Consider the following 14017-nt stretch of genomic DNA (forward strand, 5'->3'; position numbering starts at 1 on the left):
GTTATTTATTTATAGTGCAATAACTATTCTTAACCAAACTAAATGATAACATTTACCTATGGCAAGTCTTTTACTTGATGCACAAATTGTTGATATTGTAATTCTATGAATGTGTTTTATTTTATCGTTTTAGAGAAGGAAAATTTCCACCAACTATTTCCAACTATTTGATAGATTAAATAGTTTCATCTTATTTTTTCCTGTACATAGAACTCTACCAACAAAAAGTCTCTTAGAATAACATATGACACCATAGAAGCAAAAATGTGAATCTTTCCTTGTGTCTGTCTAACAACCCTGGTTGTAACAACCATATTTGTTATTCTTCTGTGAACCTAATGCATTTGGGTGTTATTGACTTTTGCTCAATTAAGTTTCTCATGTATACATTGTAAATTGTATTTTACAATTTCTTTTGTTCCCCCTATAATTGATGGATATATATAGGTATTATTTATAATGTATGAAGGTCTTGTCCATGTCATTTTAATTAGCTCTGATGGTGTTTTATTAGAGAAATTGTTTTTTACGGTTCCAGTAATGCCAGAATTAATATTAAATAATAAAGACTTGGTGGTGTTCTGATTTAGTAATGTAATTATATTAGTTGTGTTACCACCCCCACACCTTTAGAGTGTGGGGGTCCGAAAAGATGCGACTAAGAAGCAGATTTAGAAGTACCCAGAAAGTTACGGAATTTGTTAAAAACTGTGAGCTGCGCTGAAGTAAATAAAAGAGAGAAGTTCAAATACATGCTGACAGTGAAACTCATTCCTAAAGATGACGATATATCACAAATTTCAAGAGAAAATAAAAACGGGAGGCCAAGGGTAATATAGGAAATTAATTTCCTGAGTCCAATGGTCCCATTTCCATGTAAGGTATAAGACTGACAATGGTCCGTCCCGTTCTGTTTGCTGCAGCAAGGTGTACTTGGGCTCCACATAGCTGCACCTCCTCAGCCTGGTTTAATCTTTATGAAACTGATAGTCAGGATGAACTGATGCTATGTGAAGCCTGGCTTTGTCTCTTATCCTGGATTTCTTAATTCTACTTTTGTCAAACAGCCCTCTGTTTTACTTGCATGTGACAGACCTGAGGTAAACTGCTTTGTCCATTAAATGACCTGCCTCTTTTCTTCAGGATAGCAATTGTCTGCTGACTGGAGGAAATGATAAGCTTCTGCGCATCTACGATCTTAGCAAACCTGATGCTGGTAAGTCAGCCTGTTGGAAAAGAAACATGGAGACCATCCTTCTTTGCTGGTTCTCTTGCAAAGTGGCAGCCTTGATTTTTATGGGTTGAAAAGTCCAAACAGTACAAGTGTTCCAAGGCATGTTAGATAATATAAAATAAAGAGTGAGACTTGAAAAATGATTGAAAATTTAGAACCTCTTAGTAACTAAAATGTCTTTATTTTGACTAGCTAGATGGTTAATGTGTCAGTTTCAATAGGTTCAGAACAATTTAAACTGTTGTTCTATTACAGTGTTTAGTTTGGGAGACTTCAATGTGGCCATTGGAATAAAGCTACAGCTGAATAGTTTGAACTAATAATAACCCACTGTCAACCACGTCCCTGACTAACAAATCAAATGCATCCTTTCAGAGGAGAAAGGAGTTACCTGTGACCTTACATACTGACTTACCTCTAAACCCTGATTTACATGAGATTGTTCATGAGACCTAAAACAAGAGCAAGGCTGACAAACCAGACACTCAATAGATTGCAAGCTTTTTTTCACCCCTCCAGGGGGTCTTTTGTGGGCTCTAGTGTCCCTTAAATGATAGTAGGCTGACAGGAAACGGGGAAGGAGAGGGGGGAAGACATGCGGCAAATATCGTCAGGTCCGGGAGTTGAACCCGCGATGGCCGCGTCGAGGACTGAAGGCCTCCAAATATGGGTCGCGGTATCCCCTACGCCACCACGGCACGCCCAGATTGCAAGCTTTTAAATGTCAAAATAATAAATGTAAACATTAGAATTTATTTTTTTCTTTTTCTCTATTCAGCCAATCTTCTTATTGTATATTGCGTCACTCTACTGTTCTCACATCTGATTGGCTCATGATATCTAATTGTAATGTGATGTTTGTTTGTGTCATGTTACTGACGTACAAGCCAAGTTACACAGAGTCATTTGGCTAGAACTACAATCTGCCGAGCAAACAGAACAGAACGCCATCTGCAGAAGAATGCAGATGGCGTTCTGAAGATTCTGAAACCCGACTTCTTAAAAACCATCCTCCACTGCGAAGAGAGAAGAGCCGAGCTGAACAAGATGGCTGATAATGTTAATTCAATATTTGGAAGCATGGCCAACAGACTGAACAGCTTCATTCACTTCCTCTGCTGCTATTGCCGAAACTACAGGCAGACTATAATTCTAAAACAGAGCAGAAAATCGATGTCAGTGTTCATAACCTCTCCTTCTGTTCACTGATTGTAGAAATTTTAGTGTAGGAATCCACTGCAGTGGGAGAAAGCCCAGACTGAACTGTGAAGAGATTAGAATTGAGCGGGATAGCATAGGAAGGCAATGAAAGGTTAACATAATGTCTATTTTTGCATTACAAAACAACAGACTATTGACAGACAGGCGTGCAATACCAGCAAAAATCTTCCACTGGAAGATTTTTGCTGGTATTGCACGTCTGTCTGTCTCCCAGGCTTCTCCAGTTGGGTCAGAGCTCGGTGCAGGAGGTGGATGATGGAGTCAATCACCTCGAGACCAGGCTGGTAGGCAAGCTTTCACCAGGACGTCACCAGGGGGCATAAATGGCTGAACACCAGCCTGTTGATAGTCTTCATCAGATGTGAAGTCAGGCCACCGGCCCGTAGCTGCCGAGGTCTTTGGGATGTTTAGTGTCTGGTAGTGATTCCACACAGGAGATCTTCAACAGCTTCAGGCTCAGGCTGAACATGTATTCTATGATGCCACTCTTTTGATCTGCACAGCACATCAGGAGCCTGGACCTGATGCCATTTGGACCTGCAACCTAGCATAGCATCATTGATAACTACCACATAACATGCCATCTATAATGTAGAACCGTATGCCTTCAACTGTGCTCATGTCAGAAGAGAAGCGTCCTGTACCTAAAGCTCAGCAAATGAAACCTATTGCTTCCTGCTGCAAGTAGCAGTAGCAGTGATGTTAAGCTAGCTAGGCTGACCATTGACTTGGCTGCTTGTGTGTGTTGTAGCTCCTCAGGAGATTGCAGGTCACAGCTCAGCCATAAAGAAGTCTCTGTGGTGCAACGACGACAGTCAGATCCTCTCTGCTGCCGAAGATAAAACTGTCAGGTTTGTATTTTGTCTTCTCAGACTTCCTCTGCTACATGTTACTTGGTGTCAGACTTGCATTTCAGACAGACTCCAGTTGCATGTTGACTGCTAAACTATCAAAACTGTCAAACAGTTCAGTGCTGAGAAACAATTGTACATTGGAAACTGTGTGTGTCCAGGCTCTGGGACAGTAGATCCATGGAAGAAGTGAAGACTCTCACATTTGACACGTCTGTGAGCAGTATGGAGTATCTTGCTGACGGGGAGATACTTGTGATAACGTATGGAAAGACCATAGCTTTCTACAACGCTCTGAGGTACTGCTACCCTCTCACCATGGTCACTTAATGCTTCACAAGTACATCTATGTTGTTTCCTCTCCTAGCTGAAGCAGTGCACTGTAGGGGTGCAAGGTTTCCCCCAGAAAACTTTCTAAGTCCATTGGTTGGGTGCTAGGACAGTCATTCGTTCAGTGACCCATTATATTTTTGAGCTAAAAAATTTTTAAAGTTGAGAGGAATTTAGAAAATATAACTTGATAATTATGTGTTATTAAAAGATTGGAAGATTAACACCTGAACACTAACTATAAAGCCTTAATAAATGCAATCATTTTAAAAAGACTTAAATAAATAAACAATGCTAATCCTGGTGGGGGGACAAGCAAAGCCTGGTTTCCCGCCAGTCTTATAATACAGTGGTCTCCAACCCCCGGACCGTGGACCAATTGGTACCGGGCCACGCAAGAAATAATTAAATATTTCCATTTTATGTATTATTTGAGTCAGGAGGATCTTTTATTTTGAAAATTCTTTAACCGGATTCTCTCGGTTACGTCTTGCACGCCAACATTGAGCCCACAAGCAACAAAATGAGTAAGAAACAGATCAGATGTCTTTGGAAAGTTTCTTTGTGAAGGGGAAAAGGGCCAGAGAAGAGACAGGAGAATGGATTTATCCCGGTAGGTGATTCCCACATTACAAGCTCTGCATGATATGGTGACCGGCTCGTTAATGAGGCATTGAAGCCTTCAAACTGTTTCACTACATAGAGACCAAGCACCCTGTGCATAAGCAACACTTCGGGTGTCATTGTCTCTCATCACTCCCAGATGGGACCGTCTGGCTGCAGAGAAACAAGCTCAGGGTTCCCATTAGTCGTTATCGTGAGTTAAAATTTTCATAAAAGTAAAATGTTCGTTTTTGTGGCGCATCTGTATCTTATTTTGAAGGGATATGTAAACGTTATCATAGCGACCACAGTCTGAGAGCGTTAACTATGGACGAGATGAGAGGAGTAGAGCTTGTGAGTCTTAAGTCTGGTTCACACGGCACGATTTAAGGATTGTCGCCAATTTTCCAAACCTCTGTGACCACACACGACACGAGCCGGTAAAAGTCCAACAGGTTCGATTGGTTCGTGAGTCCAGCCACACGGCAGGAGCAACACACCACAGAACCGATTCCAGAAGAAAATCCAGTAAAACCCCAACATACCATATGTGAATTTAGAATAATCAAACACGGATGACGATGTAGAAACAGTAGTGATAGTTTGTGGACTCATTTTAAGCGATAAAAGACGAAACAAAAAGAAAAGGCGTTTGATAAAAGATGGCGGGAGCAGCCGCTCTATTTGCTGCTCTATGATTTGGAGGTGAGTTATTTTTTTTTGTAGTTAACATTTTTAACTGAATAAACATAACCACATATAGTAAACATATATAAAAATGACCTTTACACATAGTAATAAACATTTCCACATATCGCCTCCGATGTCCACCAGACTCTCAGTTGCCATGTCAGCTGTTTGGGATTCCCCTCTGTTTTTACGTCACAGTGCTTTCTGATTGGCTACCTGTCACATTCAACAGACTGCGTTCTCGCCCCCAGTCGGGAAAAACTCCACAGGCTGCGATAATCGGGCCAAGACGATGTTGAATATGCCCGAGTTTAGATCGGGCATTTTCAACACACCACCAAGTAACACACCACACACTGCAGGACATTGGAAAATCGGGGAAAAAAAAAAAGGCTTTGGTGGGAACACCAACATGCAGAAGCATTATCTGACCGTCCCTAACCCTAACCCCCCTCACCCCCAGGCCACAGCAAAATTGCCAAGTCTTGACAGGTATGCTGTAATAAAAAGGTTGGGGACCACTTATATATTACACTGGGGGAAATTCTGGTCTGTGTGATGTAGCCAAGTAATGATGCCATAATACAGTTTTTAAATACCTGTAATATCACAGACAATATTCCACAATAATACAATAAAAGCTATTCTGCTTTTTTATTGTAGTTGGCCAAACAAATCTTTATTATTTTTCAAAATAAAGAAATATATCTGTCATATATAAATATGTACAAAATCACACAATGCATTTAGTGCATCGAGGAAAATATAACATAAATCAGTGGCTCTCAAATGGGGGTACATGGAGGTACTGCAGGGGGTATGTGAAGCTTTTCAAAATATCTTTAAAAAATCAGTAGGCTCCTCATAATAAGTCTTGGGAAAAAATATTTTGTAAAAAGTTCGATAAAATATAAATGTGTGTTCATGCACTGAATTTTATATTCAGTATTTAGTTTCAATATCCTTTAAAATAAAATGGACCCCCCCACCAAGTTAGTTTGACCCACGGACCCAGGGCACTCGTCAACGACCTGTCGTTATCATGATTACACTGTAACTATGGAGACGTGGCTAAAGCGTAGCAGCAATGCTGCTGAAAGTACAGATAAAGTGAAAAAGAAGGCAAAACCAGAGCCGACGAAGTACAGAACGTACATGGAAAAGTATGTTTTAATGGGATTTACGTCCACGATCTCTGACCCCCTCCAGGCACTGTGTTTTTTTTGCGGGGAGAAATTAGCCAACGCTAGCATGAAGCCGGAGCACATCCAGCGGCATCTCACCACAAAACATGGATGTCACATTGGTAAGCCACCAGAGTTCTTCAGGAGAAAACTTTCTGAGTTCAAGTCATCCCAAGCCACAATGCGAAAAGCCTCCACTACATCAGCCAAAGCCCTGGAGGCTTCTTACGCGGTGTCTTTGCTCGTTGCTAAAGCCAAAAAACTGTTCACCATAGCGGAAGACCTACTGCTCCCCGCTGCTGTTGTATTGGCCGAAACTATGCTGGACAAAAAATCAGCGGATACATTAAAAACTGTGCCTCTGTCTAATGACACCGTTTGCCGCAGAATAGATAACATGGGCACAGACATTGTCGAACAAGTTGTGGGGAAACTTGGCGACTCATTTTCACTGCAGCTGGATGAATCCACAGATGTGAGTGGAAATGCGCAACTTGTTGCATTTGTACATTGACACGGACGACATCTGTGAACACATCCTATTCTGCAAAGAAATGGAGGGGCGAACAAACGGAGAGGACATTTTTAATGTTGTTAACATGTTTTTCACTGAAAACGCTATCAGCTGGAAATCCTGCAGCAGCGTCTGCACAGATGCGGCTGCATCAATGACGGGCAGCGCGAAAGGGCTCATAGCGCGGATTAAAAAAGAGAATCCCGACATCAAGTGGACGCACTGTGTGATACACAGGGAAGCGCTAGCGTCCAAGAAAATGAGCCCTGTGTTTCACGATGTTTTGAACGACAGCATTAAAGTTATAAGCTTCATCAAGTCAAGGCCAATTAACGCACGTTTGTTCCGCAGCCTCTGTGAAAATACGGGAGCGGAACACACAGAACTGCTCCTGCATACTGAAGTGCGCTGGCTGTCTCGTGGAAGAGTACTGAACAGGCTATTTGAGTTGCGAGCTGAAGTGCACACCTTCCTGACAAAGCACGGATCTCCCCATGCCACCTTGTTTGAGAACACGGACTGGCTTGCAAAGCTTTGCTATCTGGCAGATATATTCAGGAAACTGAATGAACTGAATATGTCCTTGCAGGGCAAGGACACCAGCATCCTGAAACCTGTATGACAAGGTGGGTGGTTTCCTGAAGAAAGCAGAGATGTGGAAAAGGGCATGTGATCAGGAGGATTTCACCTGCTTTCCTCAGCTGGATGCTTTTCTCTCCAGTGAGGATGTGGCGACAGCTCCGGTGAAGTTAGCCATAGTGGGATATTTGGCTAACTTGATCAGTGGTTTTCACGCCTACTTTGCTGACATGGATGAGAAATCTGCACAGCTGGATTGGGTGAGAAACCCATTTCTCTTGTCTGAAGCAAACAGAAGCAAGCTTCCTGTCAGTCATCAGGAAAAACGGATGGAAGTAGCATCTGACCGTGGCCTGCAGATGAAGTTTGGTGCATCCACTCTCACACAGTTTTGGATGTGTGTGAGGCAGGAGCACCCTGCGCTGGGACAGAAAGCTTTGGAGCAGCTGCTACCCTTTGCATCCACATATTTATGTGAGGCCTCCTTCTCAGCAATGATGCTGATCAAAACAAAGCAAAGAAACAGACTGTGCCTGGAGAAGAGCTTGATCACTGCAGTTGCCTCCCTGCCACCAAGAATGACAAAGATCCTCAGTGAGGTGCAAGCCCATATTTCTCACTAAAATGTACTGAGTAATTTTTTTCCTGTTCATAAATCACTGCCTGTTACATACTGTTCAAATCAAATCAAATGTTCAATGCAAAGTGATTAAAGTGCAATCTTCTTTATTTTGATCCTAAAAGAGGTAACGTTTATTTTTTTTGTGAGCAAATCTTTATTTATTAAGTTAATTTATTTTGTAAACAAAATATAATTTATTTATAATTAAGTTATAGATTTATTTCTGTGAACACATTTTAGTTATTTATGTATATATTTAATTTTGTACCATTACAGAGACCAATATAAATTAGCAGCGTTTTGCATATTTCAGTTTTGACTGGTTTTATACCTTCCTGGTGGTCACCGTCTTCTGTTTTTCTTTTTTGTTTAACCATGCAATGTTTGCAATATGGATGTACAGTATTTGTCAGGTTCACTGATATAAGTTGTTTGGCTTTAATAAATCAGTGATTTTACAGCACTGTACCTCTTTTTTATTCCAAAAATGTTTTGCCCGTGTCAGGGGGTACTTGACTAAAAATATATTTTTAAGGGGGTACATCAATGAAAAAAGTTTGAGAACCACTGACAGAAATGAATAAATATAAACGTAAACTAATTTTGACTCCTGTCCTGCAGTGTGGTTTGCATTGATTTACCAATAATGAACCAGTGATTTAAATGTTAGTTAGTAGACATGACTTTAGCAGCTAGACTCTTCTCTGTTTCTGAGTAATCGTCGTATCCTTTGGTGCCCTTGATACGCAAGGATACGGTGCTGGCAGAACGGGTAGAAAATGTTCTCCTGTCACATGTAATGCGATGGCTTGAGCCTTGCACTAAGCTTCCAGTTATTTATGTATTTTTTGAGAAGACGTCTGTGTTTCACAGTGTTTTTTTAGCTGACTGGTTTATTCTGTCTTTGTGGAGAAGGGAGCCGATCTGATGCACAGCTAAGTGTGAAAGAGCCACACCTAGCCAGGTAGCCGCTAGGAGCTACAGCTAAAACACAGTATACTGTATATCCTTCCCTTCTCACAGGTATCGGCTAATTCTGTGAATTTCAGTCCAGTTTAGACTGTAAAACAGCTGACCAGCTGCTTTTGTGTTTAATGGCGGTTTCCAAACAGCTATAGGAATCATTACCATATTGCACTGCACAGGTCAGGCCCAGTTAACTGACGTCATCATTTGATATTGCTATATAAGTTATTTTCACCGGTGTCAAAATCCACTGGTATTACCATACCAACATCTCAACAGCTGTTGGTATGGTGTGCTGTTGAGTACACTTCCAGCATTTTTCACAGGTTGATGTTCATTCTGACTTCTGCATTTTTTCTTGGTTTAGTTTTTAGAACCAGAACTGACAAATCAATGCTGGCGTATTTATGTATGTATGTATACATAAATATGTGTGTTTAAAACATACATAAATGCATAGAATAGTAATCTGAGCTGATTGTCAGCCGTCTCTAAATAATCCCTGTGCGCTCTAACCAGTAACTTTTGTTGTTAAGCTTGGACCTTATTAAGACGGTGGAGGCACCAGCTCCCATCAACTCAGCCTCCCTCCATCCAGAAAAGGACTTCTTTGTTGCTGGCGGTGATGACTTCAAGCTATACAAGTTTGACTATAGCACTAAGGAAGAGTTGGGTAAGAGTACTGAAACTTTTTATTTGCATGTTGTTAACCAGATTATTGTTGGGATCAGAGGATTATACAGAGGAACTTCTTTGGATGATCAGAAAGAAGGCTGTTGTGTTTCAACTTAAAAATATTTCAACATATGACCTAATTAAATAGGAGCATTCTCTGGGGATGCTATGCTGATGTTATCCCTTGGCAAAATATATATTTATATGTAAAATTCAAACATTCTGTCTCAGAGCTGTTAACTGGTTTAAAGGAAGTAGGTAAGGTTAACATCTTAAAGAAGAACTTTGCAGTTTCTTCATGTATTAAGGAATCCTGTTCTTAAATCACAAAAGTACTCTCTTGTTCTTATTAATTCAGTAACAGCTTTGCAGGCTTTAAGTGACAAAGGCATGTTTATTTATATATAACACTTCAGCAACAAGGCAGTTCAAATGCTTTACATGATAATATCCAGAGCCAGCCCAAGCCTCTATGGGGCTCTAAGCGAAATTTGGTTTCGCTTAGAAGAGTAGAAGAAATCTACTCTTCTAACAATGTAGAGTAGATTTCTGGAATCAACGGTTAGATCATTCACACAACTGCTTTAAACTTATTGCATCTCTGATGGTGCTGTTTGCATTATACGTTATGCATTTATAACACAGGATACATTTATCAGCCAGTCGATTTCTTGGTTAATTTTGGGGGATTGTGATCGGCCGATACTTACACGTGAAGCACATCTTATCCACTGATCTTATTTTCGTCAGCAAAGGTTTAAAAATCAGTCTCTGTCCTCTTCTGCTCTGCAGTGAGACCTGGCCAGGCCAGGTCTGCAAGTTTGCAGTTAACAATATTCACCCCACTGTTGCCAACTCAGTGACTTTCTTGCTACATTTAGCGACATTTCAGACAAAAAAATTCATACCAGCCAAAATCAAAATCGGCAGGTCAGGCTTTTTAAAGATCAGTAACCGGCCAGAAAACTGCAATCGCTGCAGCCCTACGCACATATTCATGACATTCTATGATTAAATTAATTTCTGTTAAGCGTTACTCCATTAGCTAAAAATTTCATTTACACCAGGTGAGTTTTTCTCCCCTGAGAATGTGGACCGGTAACAGGTTGATTCTGAGCCTTGAAATGATTTTAACAGAAGTTTCACATAACTTAGAAGTTGATGTAAAAATATTGTGTTTTAGCCACATAAATGATCAGCAGGAAACAACAAATCTCCAACTATATCTTAGAACAGCTCATTGATATATTAATGTAGTAGCCATGTAGCCTGATGGAAAACATTTTGCTAGACAATATCAAACATTGAGAAGTTTTAATTGTTATAAAACGTTATCAAACATGGCGTTGTGAAGCCAAAAATACCTCATAAATATCCAGAGCCACCATGAGAATCAACTCATGTAAAGTTAAAACTCAGCTTCACACAAACACAAAGACCCTAGCATAAATGTTTGGCTGTTGAACTGAATCATTCAAGGTTGCTATAAAGCAAATTTTCTGTTAGCAATCTTCACAAATCTTTTTTATAAACATTACATTACAAAGACATATTAAGACAAACCTTTATCTTGTTTTTTTTCTATTCTTCCTCTTTTCTTTCTACCTGAAGGATAAGTCCTTTTTGAGACATTGTTTTGCTACCTTATCTTCTACCGGAGCTTTGGACGTGTGGATGCTCATTGCACGGCAGCTCATATTATCAGCAAAGCGTGCGGGGCCCAAGAGCAATTTTTTCTTTTCTTTTTGTCCATAAAATAATAATTTCTACATACATCATCAAATGTATTATTGTAAAAACAGAGCACTTCATAGTGAAATTGTGTGTTTTTTGTCATCATAATGGTAGAAATCGTTACTAAAAAATAAAAAATCAGCTCTATTGGGGGGCCCTAAGCGACTGCTTAGTTTGCTTATGCCTTGGGCCGGCCCTGATAATATCACACAGTAACAAATTATCATACAAGCATCATACATTACATTTTGTCACGTATCAGCAAAATCATGAAGCAAGTACATATCAAATGTATTAATCAATATTAAAGTTGTTTTTAATCAAAAGCGACTCTTAACAGGTTCAGTGTTTTGGCTGTTTTACAGTTTTCTAGAAGTTTGTTCCAGATTTGTGGTGCATAGAAGCTGAATGCTGCTTCTCCATGTTTGATTCTGGTTCTGGGGATGCAGAGCAGAACCAGAACCAGAAGACCTGAGAAGTCTGGAGGGTTGATACAACAGCAGCAGGTCTTTAATGTCCTGTGGTGCTAAGCTGTTCAGTGATTTACATTATATTCAAAAGTTTTGTCATCCAGACAATTTAAATGGTGTCATCAACCAGGCTGATCTCGTTTTTTTACACCTGTCATATGTTACAAGAGTTAATGTGGTTAATTGTTGTTAATTGGCTTCAAGCTTTCTGTGATGTCCTCTCTGTAGAGTCATATAAAGGCCACTTTGGTCCAGTGCACTGTGTGCGCTTCAGTCCTGATGGGGAGCTGTACGCCAGTGGCTCTGAGGACGGCACGCTCAGACTGTGGCAGACGGCAGTGGGGAAAACCTATGGCCTGTGGAAATGTGTTCTTCCTGGTAACTCTCACTTTGATCACTAACAAATTTCTGTCACATCGTCAGTAGGATTGGAGCAAGTCTTACAATGATTTGATTAAAAAAATATTCTCTTGCCTGGATTTCTATTTAATTCATATACTTCATACAGCTCAACTGCCCTTTCTTCTTTCTGCACATGGTGAGATGTTTTATAGGAACGTTTGTTGTGGTTGCCCATGTGATCGAGAGAGACGGGAGGCAATGAGGGGAAAGAGAGAAACAGCTGGCTTATCCAATCAGCACCATGTCAGCAATGTCTTCCATTCTAAATGTAGCATTGACCGAACTTCTCACAGGAGTCTGCATGTGAAAACCAATAATGAAATAAGTTGTTCTCATTTTTGATTCTCAATGAAAAAACAACTGAGTGAACTCTTTGGACCACTGTATCTTTTGGTCATTTGAATTTCCTTTTAGGAATTGTTAATATTATACAAGAAACAAATGGTTATTTAATTTGATTTATTTATTTATTTTTATACATTGTTTTGGCACTAGTGTGTTTTTGAATGAACCGAGGACGGCGTTGACCACAGCCTCTGGACACGGTGCACCTGCTCTACCCACTGAGCCACCCAGCGCCCCACTTATTTGATTTAAAATACTAAGCATTTATCTCTTTCAGTGTCAAAAAGGATGAACAGATCTAAAAAAAAAAAAAAGTTTTATTTTCTATTTCATATAACAAAAAATAACTTTAAAACAAGCAAAAAAAAGGCCTGTTGTTCATATTGCATTGCCTGGTATGGTCACTTACATGACAAGAGCTCCAAAGTGGGAGAACGAAAATCAAATAACCAGTTGTTTATTGTTTTTTAATGTTGGCTTCTAAAAAGAAAATCAGATGATCAAAAGATGTACAGATGTACATCGCATCGCTCAGTCATTCTCCTGCAGGGTTTCCCCAGAAAACTAGCGAAGCCCAGGGCTTGGGGCAGGAGGGCAGTCATCCAGCCACCCAGCAAGTTTTTGAGTTAAAACATTTTTTAAAGATGACAGGCAATTTGAAAATATCACTTGATAGTTATGCATTATTGGAAGACTAGAAGATTAATATCTAAACACCAACTGTAAATAAAAAAAATGCAATAATTAAAAAAATAAAATAAATAAGCAATGCTAAGCCTGATGGCCCACCATGTTTATAATGCACTGAGGGAAACTCTGCTCCTGCACTTCTAACTACTTGTGTTGCGGTTTTGTGTGTTTAGAGGACCTGGGAACAGAGAACTCTGAGCAGCTGTACAGCTCGACCCCTGAGATCAAAGCCTGAGGACGGAGGCTCAGCTGAGGAAAGAGAGAAACAAAGAGGCGATGAGCGTCACGGGGTTGCTGCAGTGTCTTTTACCAGGCCACATCAAGGAACAGAATCCAAAACATCTCCATCCACCAGGAACTGATGTTGGTATTCTGAGTGCTCTCTTTGTCATTGACCAATAATGATACACCCTTTTCTTCTTTTTTAAAGTCCTCCGAGGACAGGTTTGGCTGCAGAGGAAAACAGTAGAGCTGTGAGTCGAGGCTGCCTGCTGCCTGCTTTCTCTCTGATCAGCCACGTTCTGAAGACCTCAACTTCTTTTAAATTCCTTGTTATTGGCAAAACCCCCAGATGTTAAGATGCTTGGCTCAGTTTTGGTTTCAATATTAAGCTTTTAAGAAGCTGGACCAAGGCATTTGTTTTCAGTTCAAAGTTACAGAAATACCAGAAGTAGTTGCACAGTTTGTGCTGAAGGCGAGGTGATTTCATTTCTCCAAACATGATGACTTTGAGTATTTGCTGGTGTTTTACTGGTTAAGTCATAAAAATGTCGGAATAAAAGAAAAATATTGTTTTGTGGTAACCTGGAAAAGGAAGAAATGTCACTGGATTTTCCATGTTGCTTTTTCATTTGTGTCCAGTATAAAATAAATTAACTTTGGTTTTATTTGTAAGTAATCCACACAG

General features: G+C 40.1%; 1 protein-coding gene across 1 annotated transcript in view; it reads left to right on the top strand.

Annotated features, from left to right (window-relative positions):
- strap (serine/threonine kinase receptor associated protein) overlaps positions 1 to 14017 on the top strand; it is a 25326-nt gene extending 11309 nt beyond the window's left edge. The window contains exons 4-9 of the mRNA XM_032588970.1: positions 1144 to 1216; positions 3207 to 3306; positions 3468 to 3605; positions 9331 to 9467; positions 11902 to 12051; positions 13284 to 14017. Of these exons, the coding sequence (XP_032444861.1) occupies positions 1144 to 1216; positions 3207 to 3306; positions 3468 to 3605; positions 9331 to 9467; positions 11902 to 12051; positions 13284 to 13345 (660 nt within the window). The 3' untranslated portion in view covers positions 13346 to 14017. The remainder of the gene's footprint in view (positions 1 to 1143; positions 1217 to 3206; positions 3307 to 3467; positions 3606 to 9330; positions 9468 to 11901; positions 12052 to 13283) is intronic.

Source organism: Xiphophorus hellerii, chromosome 17 (assembly GCF_003331165.1).
Source record: "Xiphophorus hellerii strain 12219 chromosome 17, Xiphophorus_hellerii-4.1, whole genome shotgun sequence".
NCBI classification, from domain to species: domain Eukaryota; kingdom Metazoa; phylum Chordata; class Actinopteri; order Cyprinodontiformes; family Poeciliidae; genus Xiphophorus; species Xiphophorus hellerii.